The 23,855-nt window shown below is 32.7% G+C and overlaps 2 protein-coding genes across 10 annotated transcripts; both read right to left on the bottom strand.

The window, feature by feature from the left end:
- Positions 1-141: 141 nt before the first annotated feature.
- LOC133679378 (bystin-like) lies at positions 142-7,626 on the bottom strand. 9 transcript variants are annotated; one of them, XR_009836164.1, is made up of 13 exons: positions 7,390-7,624; positions 7,089-7,289; positions 6,835-6,961; positions 6,613-6,664; positions 6,158-6,485; positions 5,497-5,576; positions 4,733-4,780; positions 3,867-4,013; positions 2,294-2,366; positions 2,101-2,173; positions 1,218-1,310; positions 960-1,050; positions 142-558 (listed from the first exon to the last, which is right to left on the bottom strand). XR_009836164.1 is itself a non-coding variant. In XM_062101979.1 (12 exons), the coding sequence occupies exons 1-11, from the start codon at positions 7,510-7,512 to the stop codon at positions 1,231-1,233; spliced, it is 1,332 nt and encodes a 443-aa protein (XP_061957963.1). In that variant the 5' UTR covers positions 7,513-7,624; the 3' UTR covers positions 742-1,050; positions 1,218-1,230. The 9 variants fall into 9 exon arrangements, 3 of the variants coding, with proteins under 3 accessions (XP_061957963.1, XP_061957945.1, XP_061957983.1); XR_009836162.1 differs by having other exon boundaries at positions 142-479; XR_009836161.1 differs by having other exon boundaries at positions 960-1,036; positions 7,390-7,623.
- A 4,322-nt stretch (positions 7,627-11,948) lies between these two features.
- Positions 11,949-20,320, bottom strand: LOC133693506 (protein OSB2, chloroplastic-like). The gene is made up of 8 exons (XM_062114729.1): positions 19,807-20,320; positions 19,426-19,564; positions 18,645-18,738; positions 18,465-18,568; positions 18,233-18,380; positions 12,725-12,789; positions 12,463-12,649; positions 11,949-12,356 (listed from the first exon to the last, which is right to left on the bottom strand). Exons 1-7 carry the CDS (start codon positions 20,178-20,180, stop codon positions 12,485-12,487), a joined length of 1,089 nt encoding a protein of 362 aa, XP_061970713.1. The 5' UTR covers positions 20,181-20,320; the 3' UTR covers positions 11,949-12,356; positions 12,463-12,484.
- Between the last annotated feature and the right edge of the window lie 3,535 nt (positions 20,321-23,855).

Below are 23,855 nucleotides of genomic sequence, written 5' to 3'. Positions count from 1 at the left end.
AAAAGCCTTTGTTACGGGCCTTGATTTTGATGGGAAATGACATCTCAAAAATTGGATGAAAACAAGACACTAAATAGTTCGGACTTCTGCAAGCACCGAAAGGCACGGACGAAAACTAGAAAACAGTCTAGCAGGCTGCAATGAAACAATTCAAGATGCGCTTGCCGGGTTTATATTCGTTCAGCATAGGTTCAGCCCAGTAAATTCCAAGTCATCAAATGTATATTGATCATACATGCTTGCATGCCTAACTCATGCACCAGCTACTAAACAGGGTAAGAGTTATGAGAAAACTATAGCATTTTTCAGAGACAACTCAGTTGAATCGAACCAGGCTAATGTAGCTAGCATGGTAGTATCCTTGCATTTACTGCCGCTTAATCTTTCCATCCCAGGAAAAATGGCTCCAGGCAACATTGTAATTCACCTTCTCAGAGCTGTACATAACCTACTGCATGAGACATGCCCTGGTGTAGCAACTGATAAGGGGATACATGAAGTGCAACGGTCAGTGTATTTGATCAAAGATTTTCTTGGGCATTCATTATTTGCACCATGCTTTGAAGAGAATTTGCAACAAAAGGGAAACGAAAACCAATTAACCTCAAATCTATGGTTCACCGAGCAAAAACTCATTGACATGTTGACAATTGTGACAACTATTCAGTAAGAGGTCAGCTTAATCTATGATGTTAGCAGAGTCTATGAGTTAATGCAGAAACGCTTGATGCAAAACAAATCGAAACAAAAAATTGCTGCTTGGCTTATGAATCAGAACAAAAGAACAAGTTGCAAGAGCACTAAGAAATATCCTTGCTACAAAATCAGAGAGCAAATAAACCTTACACCTGGAGATAGTTCCTAAAATAAGGATACAAAAGGGAAAATCATCACATAAGGAAAATTAAAAACTATTTTCCTATATCTGAGATTATACCGGACAATTAATATCTATTTACCTGCATTTAATATATAATATGAATTCACCCAAAAAAACATGCAAGCCTGAATCTCATCAAAGCTCCCAGTCAGTAACCTGCAATGGGGAACCTAATATTCAATTAGTTTAAGAGAAGCTGAAAGAGCTTCAGCACCAGACTCTGGCAGCTATGCGAAGATTAACTTATAAGCAACTTGAATGATTACATCCATGCAAGAAAAGGCACACTAAAAAATTATTAGCTAACAACAAAATAATCAGAGGATGACTGTCTTACCAAGGCTAAGCATTCAGTCCTCCTCCATAGGTACTTCTGGAATATCAAACCTGTCTTCCTCGATTGTTTTATTGATCACAGAAACAGGAGATGGTAAGGAGGAAGTCAAGGAATAAAAAATTTATCCTACTGTGTATAATTGCAGGACCAGGGGAGATAAAATGTAAAATTTCACTAACAGTACCTATCATTATAATTCCATTTTTTATGAAAAAACCATGTTTCTCTGTTTTAAACCAACTCCATGATAATTTATAGCAAATCAAAACCTCCATAAAGAGGTGCAAACCATTCATTTGTAATCAAAACTCTCATAAACCTTCAATACAGATGACTAAACAAACATGACCAACTTAACCAAATGCATGTAAGAACATTGTATTACATGCATGTAACACAAGGACTTAAAATCATCAATATCCAAGAATAAAGAAAAGATAAGATTTGTCAGAAACCTACTTAAGTCTCAGAAGACATGAAGACATGCAACCTTTTTTATCACAAAATATTATGAATGCATGCCGCTTGTGAAAATATACTTCTTAGCTTCTAATCAATAAACCAAATTCAGTCTACCCAATCTCTTTAGTATTCACAAAGGACATATCATGACCATGGCAAACCTAGAAAGTACTATCAAAATTAGAGGCCCTTAAACACCACTGATCCATCTCATTGTCATCCTTATTCCAAAAATATGGCTTTTTCAATTCATTTTCCTACTTCATAATTAGCTCGTAAACAAACACTTACAGGCTAATATGCAGGCAAATCTAAAAAAAAATGTTACCGCCTGCAGGCATAACATAACAAAAGATAAATAAATAGAACAGGCAAGGAACCAAAAAAGCAGTATAAAGTTAATTTTGCATGCAAAGGATATTTATTGACATGGGATCATCCTTCTCCCCACGATTGCGGCTGTTGTCTAGCTCTCTGATTATTTCTGGAGATACCTGCAATCAAAATGGGCGCAGAGATTAAAACATCTCAATGAAAAAAAATAAAATCGACTCATTTTGCAATATTATGTGTGTGAACATATAAGAGAACTATCTGATGGATGATGGTCTCACTAGTTTATGCTTTTGCCTTAGAACTAGTCTTCTAAGACTATCTTTATCTTCCTTCTGCAGTTCATTCTTGTATCTGAGAGATTTCAACAAAAATTGTATGAGTGAAAAGGCAAATGTGTTTTGAGGCAGCTACTTTATTTAATAGCATAAAAACTAATAAATAATGCAAGAGCGTTTAGGAAGAGGCATCTCATGTCATACAGTGCTGCTCAAAGGAGAAATTAGGCTGAAAAAGGAAATCTCAAGTTGGGGAGATGGAAATTCAGAAACAAGGGAAGAACAATAAAATATAGCTTGAGACTGCCTATTCTGATGTTGCCCATCAAGGCACAGTAATTAACAAAAACTAATGCGAACACGACAATTTCAGTTGGCAGAATGCACATGGTGTGAAATGAGAGTCCTAATCTTCAGTTAGGATGCATGGCAAGAAGGGTTATTTTCAAATTACTTGTAATTTTGTTAATTGTGTAGTTCTATCATTGTTAAGAAGTTCTCTGATTACAATAGTTGCAAATAACCAAGATTTCATTATTGCTAAGAATGGTTTTTGTTGATTTTGTTTCCTTCATTAGTTTAGGGATCTTCTAGATTTCTCATGTGCCTATAGAAGCACATTCTATGTAATTGAATGGCGTTTTAAATAATTAAATCAATTATCATGACCTCGAAATTGATTGTTTCACCTGAAGAATGTTTGTTCTTCTTTCCTTGTGATTCAAAGAACCCCTAGTCAATCTCTAGGGTTTTTTTTCTTTTTATTTCTTTAATTCATGTTCCATTTCTACATCAATTGGCACCTCCAAAAAAAATTTATTGCTGCTAGAAAAAAGGTTCCATTGCTGCTCAAAGAAGAAACAAAATATTATATAGACATCGAAGAGCCACATTACTGTTAGAGAGAAGAACACCGAGAGACACCTGATTATGCGAGGTTGCAACATTCATAGATCCCATCCATCAAAATGGCTTTTCAATTACAAACAATACATGACACAGAAAAAACCTAGAGTCGTCTCAGACTAAAGAAGAAAACAAATTCGCTACTCAAATAAAATAACAATAAAATGCCGTAACAATAATAAAATCCTAATTGTTGCAAATATTTTCAAGTGGAAAACTTCCTAAAATGAAAAAAGCACACAATAAATACAATTACAAATAATTTGAAAATAGTAATTATTAGTAATTTCCCTTGTTGACCTGCATCTGTTGAATTAGCAAAACAGATCCATGTAAGTGTTTCGTATGAGCTATCAGATAGAGGACATATATGAAACACATATAAAAACACAATAAAAGAGAATCATCTCCCATTACCCCTGCTCCCCTGATCAGTCATGTTACATGTATGCATCATAAAACAAAGTGAAAAGGAAGAGTCTGTACACATAACATTAAACAGTGCATCTGAAACAATGCAAAAGATAGACGTGATGTGGCTAAATCAAGCAAGAAACACCCTTTGGCTCCCATTCAATATTAAGCATTTAAAGTCAATACATACCAGATAGAATTCAGACAACTAAAAAGAGAAGAGGCAATTAAAAGGAACATGGAAAAAAATACCAACCTTTGCACAAATGAAAGAAGCGATTGGTGCCAAATTACAGGCATTATTCTTGTATCCTCGATAAATCTCATGAAATGAGCAACAACTGCGTCAAGTACGCGAAATGGCAAGGCATATTTCTTGTCCAATAGAAGCTTGATAAAATAACTGCGATGGTTTGCCAAAGTAACATTGTCAAGTAGTATTCAGATCATTTGGCAACTAAAAAAGCACCAGATCCAAAATGGAAAAGATTTTTAAAAAAAAGTCCACTATCTTGAATTTTATATTGCCTATTCCTTCCCGAGTTAAAGTATGGAACCACACTACACAGGTTCAGGCATCAACAGTTGTTTCAGAACAGTAAAACACTTCTTAATATCACCAATTGTTTCATTAATTGCCTTCTCCATACTTACAAGTTTTCTTCTCGGTATTTTATTATGAAGTTTATTTGCAAGCATCAATAATTATTTGGAACAACCATCACATCAAGAAACCCAAGGCACATATTACCAGGACTCCGCTAACTAAGTCATGACTTATTTTCCTAAATCAGGGGTAGGCTTGCATCCTTGTCAGGCATGACTTATGAGACCATATTTATATAAAATTCCAGCTCGTTGCCTCTTTGTGTGATAATTCCTAGTAGAGTATTAGAATCTCTTTGAAAGCAAGGAGCATGATCATTCATCACAATGTGTTTCACATGAAACATAGAAAACTTTGTACAAAGCTTTCATGCATAATTAGGACCATGGACTGTTGAAGTACACAGGCAAACCACATACATAAATAGCATGGATAAACAAGTAAATCTGCTAACTAACTGTTACACGTTCCTTTTTTTCTTTTTTATTTTCAATACGTGTTAAACATTTATATACCTTGTTGTGCCACAATATTCCATCTCCGCAAGCTTCAACACTGCAACACTGCAATTCCATTGAAATATTTGAGTTAGACTCCTCCCCAAGTATTTGAAACTTGGAAAAATAAAAGGTGCAACACAACATTCCAGCTGCTACAGAAGCATGTCATCCTCATGTGCTGAATGTTTAAATTATCGCTTGTATATCTCAAAATAAGGGGGGAAATAAAGCAGAATGGTTTGAATGTGTAACCATATGAAAATCATGAAACTTGGAAAAATAGAAGGTGCAAAGTTCCAGCTGCTACAGAAGCATCTTATCCTCGTTTGCTGGCTGTTGAAATTAGCACTAGTGTGTCTCAAAATGAGGGGGGGGAATAAAGAGGAATGGTTTGAAATGATTAAAAGCATTGGGGTAACGTCATAAAATGCATAATGCATATGTTAATCATGATATTCTTATCTTTCTCAACAAGAAATTCAAACTAAACAATGAAGAGATTGGAACAGGTAAATGAGTAAAGTCAATTTACAGTGGGTCACGAAATGCAAGATTCAAGAACTTTGGATTATGGAATGTGGATAGTAGAGTTGCATCCACTAGGTTTGAGGGGTATTCAGAAGGGCTATCCAGTCATAGATCAACTCAAAATGGGGTTAATCATGCCTTCTTAACAGGTAACAAGATGATGTTATAATTACACAGGCAGAATCCTTTGGATTACCAATCAAGACATGAATTGAAACATACATGATTATCCTCTGCAAAAGTAAGCATACCATGAATGAAGCATAGGAATGGAGACCTTTTGAATGATACTTCCAACAATAACAGCTTCCCTAAGAGTGCACGTCCCTGACTGCATATCAAGTAAGAAAAAAGGGGTTTATATTAAAGCACAATTAGTGGTTCATTAAATCAAAAATTATCAGAACCAGGCATCCTATCAATTGGAGGCAATAAATTTATTGGCAGGGAGTTTAGTTTTGTCTATCCTATGAGTTATTTATTCAGGTTTTGAGTTTGCTCCTGTGAGCCTCTTTTCTTTAGCAGTTACAAATTGGATTGCCTACTGTAATTTCAATTTTCCACTAAAAAAAACCATAAAACTTCAATTTGTTTAAACCCTAATTGATCCTTCCACCTTGTCCTGCATTGTAACATGTAAGTTACAAAGTAGCAGTTAGGATCTAAACAAAAACAGGGAGGTATGAAAGAGAAAGAGGATAGCAGCAAACTAATGAATCAGTCAATCTAAGAAGACCAGCATTAACAACTTATTATTACTGGGTGAAGAGGCATTAGTAAGAGACTGGAACATTACAGATTAGCAAATCAGCTACTGATTAAGAGACTGGAACGTTACAGATTAGCAAATCAGCCAGTTATCAAATTCTATAGAATAAACAGCATGCAGAAGATTTTCATGCTAGTATATACCTTACACAACGGAAGCAATATTCCCTTGTTGAATGCAGCAGGTTTATACAGAGACTTTTTCAAAGCTTGATACAGACTGAAATGCAGCCTCTTATTCGTCCTAATATCATCTCTAACCCTAGGAAGTAAGACAAGCCTATAGAAACGCTCTGCCTTCTTTGCACCCAAATTAGAAGAGAAGATTCTAGTGGCTTGATACATTGCATTTGGTGACCATTTCTGAGGTTCAGTCAGGTACAAGATATCCTCCCAAAGTTGCATAGAAGGGATGTGCTTAAATGCCTTAGGTATCTTTCCAGCTGTGTATTTACTGAGATACTCGCCAACTCTACACATAATCATATCAAAATGTGTGCATCATATTCAAAACGCCTTCCTTCACAAATCTGTTTCGAAAAATATTTTAATAAGAGAAAATGGAAAGAAAATGTCCAAAAAGAGGGTAGCTAATTTACCCCTTGTACAAATCTATCAGAGACTGGTCCAGCTTAGGTATAGGCTGTAACTCTGCAATCAAACAAAGATATTCAGCATAAACAGTGAACTATACAGATTCAAACAAGTACAGCAAAGTAAACACAACATTAAACGCACAAGTTAAAGATATAAATAAGGGTTTATAAAAAAAAAAAAAAAAAAAAAAAAAAAAAAAAACTGATTTCAAGTAAGAGTATGACCTGAGGAAACATTTGCATCAGTCTTTTTTAATTTCTCAATAATAAGGTCGGCAAGTGTTCGCTGTGGACCAGCATCCTTTGACAAGAATGCCTCCAGCAATTTCTCATCATTCTCATCAATCTCCTCCTGCCAAACCATCCAGTTTCACTCCTTTTACAAAACAAGTTTAAAAATAAAAATAAATCCAATCCAACAAAATTGACAAAAAAACAGCTCAAAAAATAAGTTTAAGATAACAAATGGAAATACTGACAGGATAATCGTTAAACTGGCTTTGAGTCTCGGAGAAGCCACTAAAATCATCAATTTGATCCTCGGCACATTCCTCTCCTTCAGGCTCAGGCAATTCTTCCTCCAGAGCATTAAAATTAGGGTTTCTCTCCTCGGCTTGAATCTCCTTCTGCTGAATCAACGCTTGCTTCAAGATTTTCGAGCTCATCCCCGAGGATATCATCTAGTACAAAACCATTACAAAATTAGAGGGACAGAGAGAGAGAGAGAAACAGAACCTAAAAAGAAGAAAGAAAAGGCATAAAAAATAAAGCGAGGACTACTTTTTGCTGTTTCTGGTGGTGTTTTGATGCTTTGGATCGTGTTTTAGTGGAGGAGACAATAGAGTCTGTATCCTCTGGGAGGAAAGGTTCTGGATTTTGGTGCCTCTCTCTTTTCTTCCCCATTGATGGAAGATGGAGGGAGCTGGTTGTAGAAATTTAGAGATGAGAAGACTGAAAAATGCTGCTTGCTTTGCTTCTCAAACAAAGAGAAGAAGAAGCCCTGGTGATAAACCCTAGTTGTAGTGGATTTTACGTTTGTTAATTCCTGGGCTAAGTTTTTCGGGTGGCTAACAATTATGGGCTAATTGTTTCGGGTGGCTTGACTACTATGGGCTAAGTTCTTGTATCTGCAAGGTTTAGCCCAATTATGTGGTATGAAAATTTTTTGTTTGATTTCCCGAGCAAGCACGACACAAAATATATAATATAAATTTAAATCATAAAATTATAAATAAAATATTTTAATTAATTATATATTAAAAATTATAATCCAGTAGTAAATAATAATATAACACAATTAAAATAAAAATAAAATAAACAATAAAAATATTCAAACATTTTAAAATATACAATCCTATATTTATTGATTGAAATTAGAAAAAAAAAATTGTTTCCACAAGATTAGTCATCATTTCAAAAATAATTTTTTTGTTCATTTTAGTTTTTATTAATGTACAAGCTATGTGCATGCGATATTTCAAGAACATCAATAAAATCCTCCCTTGGTAATGAAATTACAAGAATAATAAACATAAAAGATAATAAAAATCCTTGCTGACACTCATTGTAATCCAATTTGTTGCTTGAACTTCGGAAGTTGCAAAAGCATGTTAATTTGTTTTTGAAATATTAAACTACATAAGAGTAAATTAAAATCAAAGCAATTTAATTAAACTATATAATAGTAAAATATTCATCTCAACCATGGACCACACAAAATCCTTCTTATCACTTTGATTGCGCCGGCCTTCTTTAAAAACCACACCCTTATTCTCCTCCTCTCTTGCATTTCTTTACTTTACTCCTCCCATGGCTTCCCTTTCCACCACCCTGAAATTCTTCTTCTCTCAAATCCCCCTCAACAGATTTCTTTTCTCTCCAAATACCACAAAACTCTCCTTTTCTCCTTCCATTTCCTTCCCTTCCTCTTTCACTTCCCTCCTCAAAACCAAAATAATCACCTCCTCACTACCTCCCTCTTCCTCTCCTTCCCCCTCTCTCACCCGCCCTATCTAAGTCCCAAATAAAATCCCAAACCCCAATTAGCGTTGTTGGGGCTAGCAATGCTAGGGTTGAGAATGTAAGATTTGGGCAAAAGGCAAAGGAGAAATGGGAGGCCGGGGAATGTTCAAAACTTAAAAGGCAAAGTCGGGACTTGAATTGAGAGGCAATAAATTTTGTAATTTTTGTTAAACTCATAAATTTGGTCCGAGTTTAATCAGTTGACCGACTCTGACCGAGTTTGCTGGTTTTCAAGTTTTTAACTTGATTTTACACGTTATATATAAGTTGACTCATAAAATCATATAATTTTACAAGTCAACTCGTGATTTTAACAACATTGAATACAAGATTTTTTTTTCTTTACAATGATTTAACTTTGGATGCCCTAAAATTCTATGGTAGAACTGAATGAAACCTATGTGTTTAGCTCATATAATAACAAAAAATACATAAAACCCTTGATGTATTTGATAATATTTGTCCATTATTTTCACAAAATTGTTAATTCTCATTCTTTTTTTCTTCTTTGATAAGAAAGAATTTTTTAAAAACAATTCTCGTTACTTATATGTGACCTGAGCTTTGTCACGGTAAGGTTAGTTTTTTCTATAACTTAAAAAAAAAACAATATTCAAGCACTGCTAGTATGTTTTAAAGCAAAAACAAATTCTGGAACCGAAGTTATAAACTCTAATGAGTCCAATACGATGATTTAATTTAATTATATAAAAAAAGGACAGTAAATGTATGGAATGTAAAGAGAAAATGTGATAACATGACCGGTAGAAAAAAATGGTTTCCAAAAGGCAAAATAATAATAATATATAGAGATGAATTCTCAAATAACTCAATGTTAAAGTATAAAATAAAAAACTACAGAAAAAAATAGAAAAAACTCCAAGCAAATCCAAGTTCGCATGACAAACTCATGACTCGAGTCGTGAAGTCGGGTCATCCTTATAGAAAGCAAATCGATAAAAAAAATAAAAAAGAAGCAGCTCAATTTCATACCCATGACATGGGTCATGAGATCAGAATCATCACATCAAAAAAATTATAAAACCCGATTATCAACAATCCAATGTTAAAGGATAAAATTAAAAAAAATCAATTTAAAAAAAGGATAAAAAAAGACAATTAAAAAAATAAGGACCAAAAAAGAAATTAAAAAAGAAAAACAAAATTTCAATATTTAATAAACCCAATGTTGAAAGTTGAAATAAAAAAAAATCAATGTAAAAAAATATGTTGTTAATCTGGGTTAACAATTCATACTCGTGATCTGGGTAATGAGACTTAGATATCACATAAAAAAAAATATGAAAATCAATTCTCAAAATCTGATGTTAAACAATGAAATTAAAAAATTAAAATCAATTTCAAAAGAGGACAAAAAAATCAATTAAAAGAATGAGGACAAATTTGACATAAAACTAAAATGAAATAAAATGATTTGAAAGTCCCGAGTCAATCTGAGTTGACCTGAAAAATTCACGACCTGAGTCACGAGGTTAAGTTATCCTCATAAAAAAGAAAAATAAGAATAAAGAAGTTTTATCTTTAATAAACCTACGATCAAATGATGAAATTGAAAACAAAATATTAAATGATGAAATTAAAAAAATTCAATTTGAAAAAAAGAAAATAAAAAAAAAAGCAATCAAAACAATAAGGACCAAATCTAACATGAAAATTAAATGAAATTAAATGATGAGGGATAAAATTAAAAAACAAATAATTAAGAAAATAATATAAAAAAGAAGTAGCAATTAAAAGATTGACGATCAAATTTGATATAAAAATAAAATAGGATCTAATGCTAAGAGTTGAAAAAAAAATCAAACAAATAAAGAATTCAAAACAAATAAAGAGTACTTAAAATAACGAGGACTACAATTGAAATAACAAAATTAGAGAACAACTTTTAATTATGGTTGGGTTAACACAATTTCAGAGTATAGGAGAGAGAAAAGGAGGTGGATAAAAAAATTTCAAACACCACGAATCACAGTACACATACCCCCCCAAAGGATGCGACACTTCAGATAACATGCTGGTTGGCCTTTTTGGCTACAAGAAGGCGTGCACACTTCGCCTGAAACGCACAAGCATCTTCCGCATACTAGCACATGCCATGCATGTACTAACAATTTTTTATTTTTAATAATATTTTTTAGTTTTTAAAATATTTAATCTCCCCTTGGTCTACTTGCTAATTAAAAAACAAAACAAAAAAATAATAAAAAAAAACCTCTAGATGCAAGCCTAGAAAAATATAATTTTAAAAGAAATCTAGTTATTTTAATTTTCAAATTAAAATGAAATTATGTAAAAACCTCTAGAGGCAAATTAAATAAATTTTGTTTTTTAAGAGTTATTTAATATTTTTACTATGCTATGAAAATATGAGATAGCAAATATGTTTTCATAAATTTGATAATAATAAATTGATAACCTTAAACCAGGTTATTTAATTTTATTTTTAAAGTATAAAATTATTATTTTATTGTGTGAATTCACATTGAAATATGAATATATAAATATTGATCGTTTGATATCTTTTAATTTTTGTGTTTAATGCTGATATGATAAACAAGTTATGCCTTTGATAATTCATAATAAGTTGTGTGTTAATGTTTAAAATTTAATCGTCTATTTGCTCTTAGTCGACAACAATCAGAATTCTGTTATGCCATTAGAAATTCAGGTGTTAGGTATTCTTTATACTAAAAAGACTTAGGAAATTAGAGTTCTACTGCTGTGTCCTACCATACATACATACATACATACATACATACATACATATATATATATATATATATATTAACAGTTATCTAGGTTTTTTTATATTAATCAAATTAATTGAATCATATTAAATCATATCAAATCAATTTTCATAAAGTCTAATTTTAAATTTGAATTAAAAGTTGAGAGTGTTTTTCTATTAATTTTATTTTTTTCTCAATTTCATCCCTAAACTTTTTGTATCTATTATTTAAGTTATTTTTAAATCGACCAAGTCAATTGTATCACAGAACAACTCTCACACAATTTATTATTAAACCTAGACTGGATAAAAAGTTGAATGAAGAGGTTTTTATGTCAATTTTATCCTTTTTTTTTTCAATTTTATCAAGATATGTTTTTTACCAAGTCAATTTAATTTTAAATTCAAGTTAAATAAAAAAATTGAATAAAAAAGTTTTAATATTTATCCACTTAGTTGAATTTAATAAAAATACTAAATAATTTTCGAGAACTTAAATATTTTTTATTACATTCAACTTTTTTTTAATTCCATCCATTGCGTAGCATAACACATAACACGTAGCATATAAATTAGTAATAACTATTTAGATTCAAATATAGCGTTTTCACCACATTGTTAAACAAAAAGTTCTCTCAAGTATCAGCTGTCCCTTTTCGAACTTGAAAATTCCTACTTAATTCGATCTCAAATCTCAAAACATCATCAAGTCATTTCGATTGTCTGTTCTTTGTGCATTATCTCATTATGTTTATAGCTAAGGAAGCATCGCTACAAGCTTACCACTTGCCATTTTGATGAAACCCGTTTTGGCATGGATATACAGCATCTGCAAGTCACAAGATCAGGAAGAATGATTGCATGATCCGCTAGTACATAGCAGCCAACACATTAAAAGCTAGAAGCTTCTTTTCATTTTCAGATTCTTCATATATCTGGTATTGGAGAACTTGGACAACCTATATAAGACAATTTCCTACAAAAAATCATCGGAAATGTGACTTGTGAGTGGAGCGCAGACTCCTTTGAAAGAAGGGAAACAAATGAAATGCTGCACTGAACTGGGAATTGCATCAGCAGACCTGATCAGCTTATAGAAGTGACTTATGTCCTTCCTTGGCTCAATAGAGCATTGTATCCCTCAGTGCCAGCAACATTTTCTGCACCTTTTGTAGGCGGCAACTTTGGGAGCACCCAAGCTGGTGATGTGTCAAGCCACAATCCTTCACCAGTTTCTTTGTGCTTGAAATCCGGAGATTTTGGGTTTTTCTAAATACAACAAACAAGGAGGCATGAAGTTATGAACGAATAATTAGATCAGATGAATAAGTTTTGCAGCGTTACCTTGTCAACCCTGTTGTCCCACCATTTATGAGGGTTTTCCACCAAGTCCTTCCAGCATTCTTCCTCTAAATCATGCCACAATGAAGATAGTATTATTAAAAGAAAATAAAAGGATCAAAGCCAAAAAGCCAGCAGAGTAACCTAAAAGTCTTGCTGATAAATTAGAAATTGGAGAAAAACAAAGTAGAATGGGGATGCTGACATTATTAAGGATGATAATTGGATAGAGTCTTCCTTTCCCTAATTATCAACGAAAATCACTGACAAATTCTTCTAGAAAGCAAATTTTTTACCTTTATTTTTTCTTAAATATGCTGGATAGACAGCATTAGATAGAAATCGTGCAAATGGGGGTGCTGCCCAATTCCACGGGAAGTTCACAAATAGGAATGCCAGGAGCACAAATGAGAAATTGAAATGAGAAGTGAAACTCTGATCCTTTATCTTGTTTATCTGTTTACCGTTTAATTATCAGGGATATAGCTAAAGAAGAAGAAGATATCTTGCATATTCCCTTCAGTATTTCCTTTTATGTAGAAAAAAATAGAAATGGGAAAAAGATTCCCATTCTTTGGTTAAAAAATAAATAAATTCATCCAGACCAACTTGACACGGTAAGTAATAGAAAAGTTCAGGAAGGAAAGTGGCCCTCCTTCAAACCATTATTAGCCGTGTTTGTCTGCTTTGCTGGTGGTTCTGGTTACAGAAAGCCAGAATGGCAAACCCATCATCAGTGTTCCATTTAACAACCAGTATTTAACACCAAGTATCTTCAATACTACAAAGACATGTTGCCCGAGTCCACAATTTGGAAAAGAAATTAAATGTCTTCTTCACATCGACACTCATCTGCTATGAATAATCATTAAACCTTCTTCATATACGTGTGTGATGCGGGAAAAGAAAGATTTGAAGCCAAAAAAAAAAAAAAAAAAAGCTAAGAAGAAGAAGCTAGAAAAAAAGAAAGGGGTTAGAAAAGTCTGCAGTTTTGTAATTTTTATTCAATTCATAAACAACTATCTAACATTTAGAAAAATAGAATATAAACACTAAAACCCTAACTAGAACAAGTAATTGGGTTTTTAACCCACTAAATAAAATACCCAACAATAATTAAATCATGTCCAACAAATAAAGCTTAATTAATAAACCTCAACTAAAAGTTCAAATAAATTAAATCAAAACGTAAGCTAAAGCCTAATCTCTCAATGGTTTGAGCTATCCTCCATTATTTATGATTATACGTAAGCGTAAACAAAGTCTCAGGTCCAGTATCCCCACCAACTCTCCTAGGATTAGAGAGATTTGATCTCATCGAGTGTAGTTCAAGACAGTTCCAATAATGCTCCCAAAGATCATGGCCAAGTTGTTGTGATGTCTCTCTGATAATCCAAGTATAGTCTGAATCTAGTCGTCGAGATCATATATTAGGATTCGCTGAAGTTCACATCCCTGGTAAAAATAACTTGTGCATCCAAAGTAGTATTAACATGTTCATTTTATGTTAAAGATAAATATAATGGGGTAGAGGTTTTAAAATAATCATCATGGATAGATTGTCATATTTTATATATAACAAGGTCCTTCAAGTCAAAAGTAGAGTTAATATCAAAGTTTAGTAACAATTTAATGATATAATTATTTGATTCAATCATTTGCAACACTTTGAATGGTCTAACACTACTCACTTGCAATTTATGACTGATTTTCAAAAGACATTATTCAGGTCTAATTTATATCATGAAATAATCTCCAACATTAACTGCATCATTATACTTATGTAAATCAGCTCTAAATTTCTATTGTTCATTACTTACTTGAATATATTTTATGATCTCAACATGCAAAAAACTCGGTTGAGTTGGACATAAGAAGAAGATTTACAAGCTTCCTAGATTCATAACTATGGACACTATATGATCGAAGATGTGAAGTACAAACAATATTTGAAGCCATAGTAGATATAGTTTGGACATAACCTAGTATATTAAGATTATCTTCATCTTTCTCTTCACGTGTCAAGGGTAAGAGATCAGGGAGCTCAACATATTGTTCTAAATCTATGACGTGCTGGACGTCAATCATGAGGGGGTGAGGAGCATGTTGCTCTCTTTGACGTGCTGAACATCAAGCATGGTAGATAGAGAATCAAGTAGTTTAAGAGAACTAATATGATGAAACTCTTCTAAGACTATATTTATCTCTTCGAGCAATTCCACTAAAGAGTTTTATAAAACTTCTTCCATTACCACTAAAACAGAATTATTATATTCTTTATTAACTTCATTTCAAACTCATTTGGACTTATAATGTTAAGTCCCTCTTCTTGCATATCTTCTTCATTGAGATCATTAAAATCCTCAGGATTAAGTTCATACACTTGAATATAATAGTCTTCACTTTCACCTATATTTTTATGTTCTTGGATGTTTAAGGGTTTAGAGGTACAGTTAACGAAGATATAACCAAAACCTTAACATTTAGCACACTAAACCTTTGAATTTATCCTAGACATTTCATTGATAACTCATTTACCCTTTTCTTCTTTATAAATATAGGCACTACTAGGATTAAACCTACGGGGGGAAACACCTAATAAAAAATCATTATTTCTAAATTGAGACCTAAAAAGAGTACTAAGAGGATCTTGATGTTTTGTCCATCAACTTTTTATAAGTAACTCATAATCTTGCACTGCATTATAGGCTTGGTCAAGAGTGAAAGCACCTATGAGCATGACTCTTTTTCTAAAATCATCATTCAAACCTTTACAAAAACTACGTAAAGTCATGGCTTTATTTTTTCTTATGACAAATCTCTTCATGTAATCAATAAATTGTGTTATATATTCATTGACAGACTTATTCCCTTGTCTAAGATTGTTCCATTGGTCCAAGAGTTTATTCCTATACGACCAAGGCATGTATTTCTCTTGTAGTTTTTGTTTTATTTTGGTTAAATCAGTTATGGGAGGTTTAGCTCTCCTCTCTAAACAATCGTCAACATCTCCCCTATAAAGTCGGGCTTCATCGATGAGCATCATCTCAGCAATCAAACTCTCCTCTTATTAGACAAGTTATGTCACTCAAAGAATTGATCAACATCACGAAACTATATATCAAAGATTCAAGGGTCATGAGAACCGTAAAAAATGACGGCTTCTATTTTGTCATGACTCATGACTCGCTCATCAAGGTCATCATGATTAGAGTAACATATGATAGTCATATTAGTTGCATTTGGGGTGAACTTGCCTATAATGATTATTCCTATAATATTTATTGGTCTTTGGGTGCCTTATTTGAGAACGCTCTTAGGGTTCAATTCTTTTAAACATGTTGATCATCTAGGTTTGCAGTTCCCCTCAAATGGCCCCAAGAGTATCACCAAGAGTTGGATCTACGGTAATTGTAGACTTTAGCTTAGACACTAGATGGTCAAGACACGAATATATGCAACACTAATTTAGAAATGGAATTGAGATTACAAATGGTTCTTGCAAGTGAAATCGCAATGCAAAAATAAAGTTGATTTCTTTCTTTTTTTTAATGTGAAGATTAATCAAGAACATAAAAAACTAGAAAAATTTTAAGCAAGCAATGTTAGACCCTTAAATGTAAATGATTAATCAAACACAATGCCACAAGCAAGAATTCACAAATAACAACAAAGAGTAGATGCTAGATTATCAATAATAGGTTGATAAGCAAAAATAACATATAGAAATGAAACGTGAGATTTTTTTTAATTTTTTTTTGAATTTTCTAGACACAAAAGTAATATTAATGACAACCTTAAATGGAAAGTGCGAAACCAAGAAAAGTAAAATCCAGTGAATCGAGAGGTCAAGTAATTTATCGATTAATTTGTTGAATAACGATGATAGAGCACTTGAATTACACAAGCTATTGTCGATATGGCATCCCTTGTTGATGTAATTGTGCATGATGATTATTTTTTAATCACTATAAAACAAAAACTAAACTAAACAAAGAGAAAAATGCTAATCCCTTGAATTGGTGTTGTTGTTACAACTAAAGAAAAGAAAAATGCTAATCCCGTGATAAGGTGTGGCTGTTGAGGAACAAACAGCTGCTGTGAAGGAGTTGTCGTGACTAATATGGAAAGTGAGACGTGGTTGGAATGATTTGTTGTCTCCTTGACTGAACCTGGTGCAAATAAAAAGAAAAGGATTGCTTCCCTACTGCTGGTGTGATGTTGTGGCATCTTCGGCGCCATTGATTTGCTGTGCTAGATCTGGTGGTGGTGTCAGGCAGATTAGTTTATGGTTTTGGCCGGGAGTTGCCAAGGAAAATTACAATTTGCTAATGGGGATGGTTGAATTGCTATGCTAGAGTTGTTGTAGCTAAGGGAGGGGCTGCTATGGTTTGTGGGCAAAAGATCGACCGGTTTGTGCCCTGATTGTTGCTGGCGGTTGTGCAAGGTAGTAATGGTCTTCTCAGTAACTAGTTAGGCAAGGCAGTGGCTGATCTGCAATTGGCAACAAGGATACCTAGTCTGTGGGTCAGCCAATCTGCCATGGGAGGCCAATCTTCTGGTGGAGTGGTCGGTTTGCAGCTGTGAGGTGGGGGAATGAATGTGTGGTGGCTATGCTTTAGGGGCAAAATAAGTCTAAGGGTGTGTTTGGCTGATTGCAATTTTTTTTTTCAGATTTTGATTGTAAATGGGAAAAATTAAAACATAAACACTATTTTTTTTGTAATGTGCTACGGATTTTTTATTTTCACTGTTGATGAAAGCATCCTGCATGGTCTAGGGTTTATGAACCAAGTTAAATGTTAGGAATTTGAACAAGTTCGTAGATTGTTTAATTGTAAGAACAATTAAAAAACCAAGCTATGATACCAAAGATTATGCGGGACAAAAGAGATTTAAAACCAAAGATGAAAAAAAAAAAGGCAAAAAAAAGAGAAGAAGAAGCCAAAGAAAAGAAAAAATAGGGGCTAGAAAAGTCTGCAACTTTGCAATTTTTATTCAATTCATAAACAATTGTCTAACATTTAGAAAAGTAGGATATAAATATTAAAACCCTAACTAAAACAAGCAATTAGGCTTATAGCCCTCTAAATAAAATACCCAATAATAATTAAATCAAGCCCAACAAATAAAACCTAATTAATAAACCTCAACTAAAAGTTCAAATAAATTAAACCAAAACATAAGCTAAAGCTCAATCTCTCAATGGTTTGGACTACCTCTCTCAATCATTTAGGTTACCCTCCATCGTTTATGATCATACAAATGCATAAACAATGTCTCAAGTCCGGTGTCTTTATCGGTGTAGATATTGTATGTTTATACCAGCATGGTGCCACTTGCCACATGGGACAGAAGCATCTGATGGCTCCCATGAGAATTGTTCTCTAAGCACATATTGACATAAAAAAATAACAAGCATCCACATTGCTAGATATGCCAATTTTAAAGGATGCAGCATAGGGAGGCCAGGTGAAGGTAGTTTAAGGATAGTAGCTAAGTTGTTTGTACCTTTTTGCTGCTTTGTTTGTGTTGGTAGGGCAGTCTTAACATCAAATTTCACCTTCTCAAGTCCTGAAAAAATCCAACTTGGTGCCCCAGTAAGCCAGACGGACTGGTTGTTATTCTTGTGTTTAAAATCTGGGTGCTTTGGTTTTACCTGTGCAAAACAAGAAGCAAGCAGGTAACGGATCTATAAATATCAACAGCTAAATAAGAACTTGCCTAGAGGGTGAATCATTACCAATCCACTGCGCTTACTACTACGATAATCCCACCACTGATTTGGATTTTCAAGAAGGTCTGTCCAGGAATTCGATCCAGATTCACCTTTTCTCTTCATGCTGGCTGAAAGATAAGTAAGCCATAGTTTAGCAATCAGCATCACCAAAAAAGTTAATAAAAATATCTTACAAGGATTTACCATCATCATCTAAGGGCACTTCTAGTTGCTGCTCGAGTATACTTTTCTTCACTTGGAAAGACCCCTCAATAAAGTTGATACTGTTCACCAAAACCTAGCAAGAACGAACACATCTAGCATTATAAGCTTTTCACATGTACAATAGCACAACACCCATCAGGTTTGTAAAAGAGCATCTATTGCATCTTTTGTTGGTCTCCGGGCTATCCCAATCCTACGTCAGATAGGCATGCTAAGAAATTCCAGCATATGATGCAAGGAGGCATTATCTTTGGTATCACCTTCGCATATGTTTAAAAAATTCAATTTCTTTATTATATCCAGATCAATACTCATTGCAATATTGGCATTGACCATTATTCATTCTGTTTTGACTTTGAGATCCTGTTGAACAAGAAGCAATGAACCTTAACAGATCATATTCCACCTAGTTACTGACCAATGCAAACAGAAGTGAGCTAAGGCAGGGGCGTATTTCAAGAATGTTTAAGCCTGAGTTTCTTTCAGGGCATGAAGGAAAACTCTCTTCTAATCTAAGTTATGCAAAGCCTAAAATTCTTAAAATGTTCTGGTTACCAAAAGTCCAGAATCTAATAGACCACTCTATAAAAAAAAACAGAAAAGAAAAGAATCTAATAGACCAACCTCCTGATGTTATTCATTCCACAGTATAAAATTAACACAATACTTATAAGAATCCAATGCTAGACATAATTAACCCCAAAGCACAGTGCAAGTGACGCATGTTTGCATTTTTAGGTCCATAGTTAATGATGCTTACCTGAACTTGGGTTTGATCCTGCATCTCAGGGAAAGGAGGGGGGTCAGTACTTAACTGCCCATCTATGTAGACAAAATCTCCTTTCTTCAAGTGTGAAGCAGCAATATGGGCCAAATCACCTTCAAATATGATTGGAATCCTAATATTGTAAGAGACAAACAAATCAACCAACCAAAAGTGAAACATAGATAGCATCAGTAACAGAACAAAGCAACTCAATCAGTGTGAAAGTAACAAACTTTACAGCAGTTTTTACTAAAAATGCAAATCCATCCAAAATCTTTTTTCTACATAAGCAACAGAGACAAAAATAACAGACAAACTCAGGAAGAGAAAAGAAGAGAGAAGTGTAAGAAAAAAAGTAGTAGTAAAATAGAGTACCGAAGAGCAGGAGAATGATAAGAAGGTTCCTGGGTGATAACAGTGGCAGCCCGAAACTTTTCATCAGGAGATGAAACTTGGGTTTGAATAGGCATATCGATATACCCAATTAAGTTAATGGAATTAGCAACCTTTGCTTGAAATGGGATTTCTTTGGGCCTTGGAAAATCTGTAGAAGAAGGTGATTTCTTGTATAAAGGTGGTGTTTTTTTTAGTGTAGTTGTTGGTGGGTTGTGCTCCTTTTCGTTGGTGGAGTAACAAGATGATTGTTGAAGCAGGAGAATTAGTGGAGGAGAGATTCGCCTTGTAGTTGGTTGTGAGGTAGCGATTTTTGCAAGTACTCTGCATCTGCACAGTGAATTCTTCATCGCCATGATAGTGGTCTGTGTTTTTTCAACAATAAACCCTCTTCTAAACCCTTTACAACACTTCAGCGAAATTGCTATTTCCACTCACCTGGTATGTTTTTGGAGAGGGAGCGCGGAGCCTCGTTGGGGATTTAGATTTTGGACTGCTAAAATCACTCCCAATACTCTTTTACATATGGTCAGATTGCCCTTGTTCAAGTAATTGGTTTAGTAACACTGAGGTCCCTGTGGTGTCAATTTATGACACAGACAGCCTCGTGGTTCAAAATAGGCTATTGGATATTTGAGGTTTAAATTTTGTTACAATATTAACTTAGATAATTCAACCGTGTGTGTTGTGTTGTGCTGTGTTATGTCATTGGACTAAAAAATATTTAAACATGAAAAAAAATATTGAGGGAATGAATGAGAAACTTTTTAATAATTGATGGGTCAACCTTCAAATTTTTCAATCTAGCTCTTTGCATAGTATGAATTTTAAATTAAATTACTTGAGAGTTGTCTTGATATAACCCGACCAACTTGGCGAGTTCAAAGGTAATCCAAAAGACTAGTAAAAATATGTTTTGGTTTCAAATAAAAATTTCAAGATTACATCATTTTCTTTAGATATTGAGAAGATGACATATTGGATCGATCTGGATTTTGCAACCTAATTTGCCACACTAGCAACCTGAGTCATAAACTCCAATAAATTTAATAATTTTTAAATTATTTTTTATATAATTATATGAAAATAAAAATAGTTATTCATAAAATTGAGCATCAAATCAATGCCATAACATTTATTTAAGATTGCGATAACACTAAAGAATACAATTTGAAACAAATTATGAATACTAATTCTTAATCAAGCTAAGTTAACCCACCAAATCTACAACCTAAGTCATAGATTCTAGTGGGTTTAATAAATTTTTTTAAAAAATAATTTTTCATTTTATTATATGATAATAAAAATAAACACTCAAAAACCAAACATCAATCCAATGTTGGGATATTTGTTTGAGAACGCAATAACCTTATAGAAAAAAACTAAAACATTATAAAACTCTATTCTCAATCAACCTAAGTTAACCCGCCAAATACGTACATTGGGCTAATAAATTTATTTTTTCTAAAACTATTTTTTGTTAATTATACTATGAAAAATTAGACTCTCGCAAAATTAAGCACCAACCAAATATGATGATGTTTGTTTAAGACAACGATAAACCTACAAAAAAAACCAAAATAAATTATGTAACCGAATTCAAAGTCAACAAAATATTGAATGATGAAATTGAAAAGGAAAGTTAATAAGAAAAATTAATAAATATTCAATGTTGAAGAATGAAATTGAAAATAATAATAATCAAAGGATACAAAATAAGCCAGATATACGAGCCTAGGCCTCTAAAAAATATCCAAGTGCATGGTCTATCTATCTTTTTTTTTTCAAGGTGAACATGATATGTCGTTCACTTTTTTTAAAAAAAAATACACTAGACAACATGTCGTTTACTTTTTAAATTCTGACCACCATAAGTGACAATAAAGTTTAGCAGTCGCACGTATAAATTCATTTTTCAAAAAAACAAAATCAACTAAAAAATATTTTATACATAGGCTTTTTCGACATGTTTTTGTAGTTAAAACAAATCTAAGCAAAGATTAGAAAGTTTATGCATATATATAATTAAATAAATCGATAACTATGTATGTTCATAAATAATATAAAAAAAACCATAAACGATACCTAAAAATAAAATTGAAAAAATTGAGAGATAAGTGTAGATTTATAAATCATATCTTGGAACCTTACCTAACAACTTAAGTTATTGAGTTAAGATGGTTTTTTGACATGATATCAAAGCCTTAATGACCAAGCAGTCACGAGTTCGAATCTCACTATCCTCATTTATTTGATAAAAATTAAGCAAAAGATAGTGTAGGCATGTGCAAGTTTCAAGCCCAAAGGACTTTCACTTAAAGAGGTGTGTTAGAAAATAATATAAATCATATCGTGTGACCCCACCTAACAGCTTAAACTATTGGGTTGAGATGATATTTACCTCGTTGTGTTTGGTAAATTTTTTTATTAAAATATTTTTTTATTCAATCAAACGATAATATAAATAGACATATACATTAAATTTATTAAATAAAATTAAAGGGAAAAAAATATTATACAAGGCTGCACATATTAGAAATATTATTTGAAAATAAATATTTTTTTATTTTAAAAATAAAGTTTATCTATACAAAAGATTTAAAAAAATTATAAAATCAGAAAAACCTCTTCAAAAATTAAATGCATATAAAATAATTAAAAAATAACTATTATTTAAAAGAGACCTCTAAACAAAATAAAAGAGAGAATGAGTATTAGTATTAGTATTAATATAAATAAAAAAAATAAATTTAAAAAATAAATTATTTTTTTTTTAAGATCAAGCTAGCTTGCTTGGCCTATTTTGTTAAGGCCTACACAATTGGCCCTTTTTTTTGTAGCTAGGGTGGACGACATGTTGTTCGCCCCAATTGTTTTTTGAAAAAAAAATTACAATGACACATTGTCTATATTGTCCAGGTTTTCGACTATTATAGTAGCTAGAAAAACAGGGTTGATGGTTTTTCAACCCAAAAACTATTTTTTCAACCAAAAAAACTATAAAGCATCATAGGCAACTTGATAAACTCATTCATAGCAAAAAAAAAAAACTATCAATCAACTCGAAATCAAAAATCTTACCAAGATCGCATATGTTTTTCTTAGAAATTTCAAGGTAAAAAAACCCTATATGTGAGCTTTCCTTATTAAAGAAAAAAATTCACACCAATTTCAATTGTGTTTGGTGGTCAGAATCGCTCCTAACATAAATTTTTTCTATAGTGCTGAATTCCAATGACTTTCTCTCACTCCCTGACACTAGAGGGCCCAAAAAAATAAATAAATAAAGTTTTAATTTTTCCCTTTAATTTTGAAAACTAAAAAGACTCGATATCTATAATTTGTAAAATATAGGAACTAAAATGCACATTTTACCAAAACTTTTTAAAGCCACCCATTGTAAAATATAGGAACTACAATGCACATTTTGCCAAAACTTTTTAAAGCCACTCATTTCCTACTTGTTTTTTTTTTTACTTTGGTCCCCCCTCCCCGTCTTTTAATCTCATTATCTCCCAACCAATTGACTAAAAATTTGGTCTACTAAGGGCCAAATAAAAAAAAGATAAAAAAAATTATATTGTGAATAGTTCGTCCACAATTCCACATGAGGGTATCCACATTGCATTTTTCACAATGAATCCTCCACACATTTTAGTTTTTTAGTTAATGTTTGTTTAAATTATTTTATATTGTAAAATGTTCTTTCATTAGTTATGGTAATGATTATTGTTGCATGTGGGCATACGATGAATATGGCGTCAAGAATTAAGGAGTCACCACCTAGTTATTTGTTTCAATGTCACTAGGAGACCTGAGTGTACTAGTCTTATCAGAAATTTCAAGGGTAAGAAACTAGTTGTGGCTAGAGAAAATATTAACACCCATAACACACCTTACCTTAGGTAAGCTGCATTGTGTGGTTTAGATATGGTTTAAAGGTTTTGATAGGTTCCTAACCGATGATTTATCTATTACTTAAAATAAAGATTTACTTTTATAGATACATTTGGCATTTCGAGTTTATTATG

The sequence above is a fragment of the Populus nigra genome, chromosome 1 (genome assembly GCF_951802175.1).
Source record: "Populus nigra chromosome 1, ddPopNigr1.1, whole genome shotgun sequence".
In the NCBI taxonomy this organism is placed as follows: Eukaryota; Viridiplantae; Streptophyta; class Magnoliopsida; order Malpighiales; family Salicaceae; genus Populus; species Populus nigra.
Note: the sequence above shows the minus strand (reverse complement) of the source record. Positions and strands in the feature narration are given on the sequence as shown.

What these genes read in the sequence shown, in the direction of transcription:
- LOC133679378 (XM_062101979.1), bottom strand. Translation starts at nt 7,512, where the DNA reads ATGGGGAAGAAAAGAGAGAGGCACCAAAATCCAGAACCTTTCCTCCCA. An exon ending in CTGATAGATTTGTACAAGGG is followed by an intron (nt 6,486 to 6,612) that starts GTAAATTAGCTA and finishes GATTATGTGTAG; the next exon opens with AGTTGGCGAGTATCTCAGTA. An exon ending in ATTCCTATGCTTCATTCATG is followed by an intron (nt 4,781 to 5,496) that starts GTATGCTTACTT and finishes ATGGAATTGCAG; the next exon opens with TGTTGCAGTGTTGAAGCTTG.
- LOC133693506 (XM_062114729.1), bottom strand. Translation starts at nt 20,180, where the DNA reads ATGGCGATGAAGAATTCACTGTGCAGATGCAGAGTACTTGCAAAAATC. An exon ending in AGGATCAAACCCAAGTTCAG is followed by an intron (nt 18,739 to 19,425) that starts GTAAGCATCATT and finishes CGTTCTTGCTAG; the next exon opens with GTTTTGGTGAACAGTATCAA. An exon ending in GTAGTAAGCGCAGTGGATTG is followed by an intron (nt 18,381 to 18,464) that starts GTAATGATTCAC and finishes TGTTTTGCACAG; the next exon opens with GTAAAACCAAAGCACCCAGA.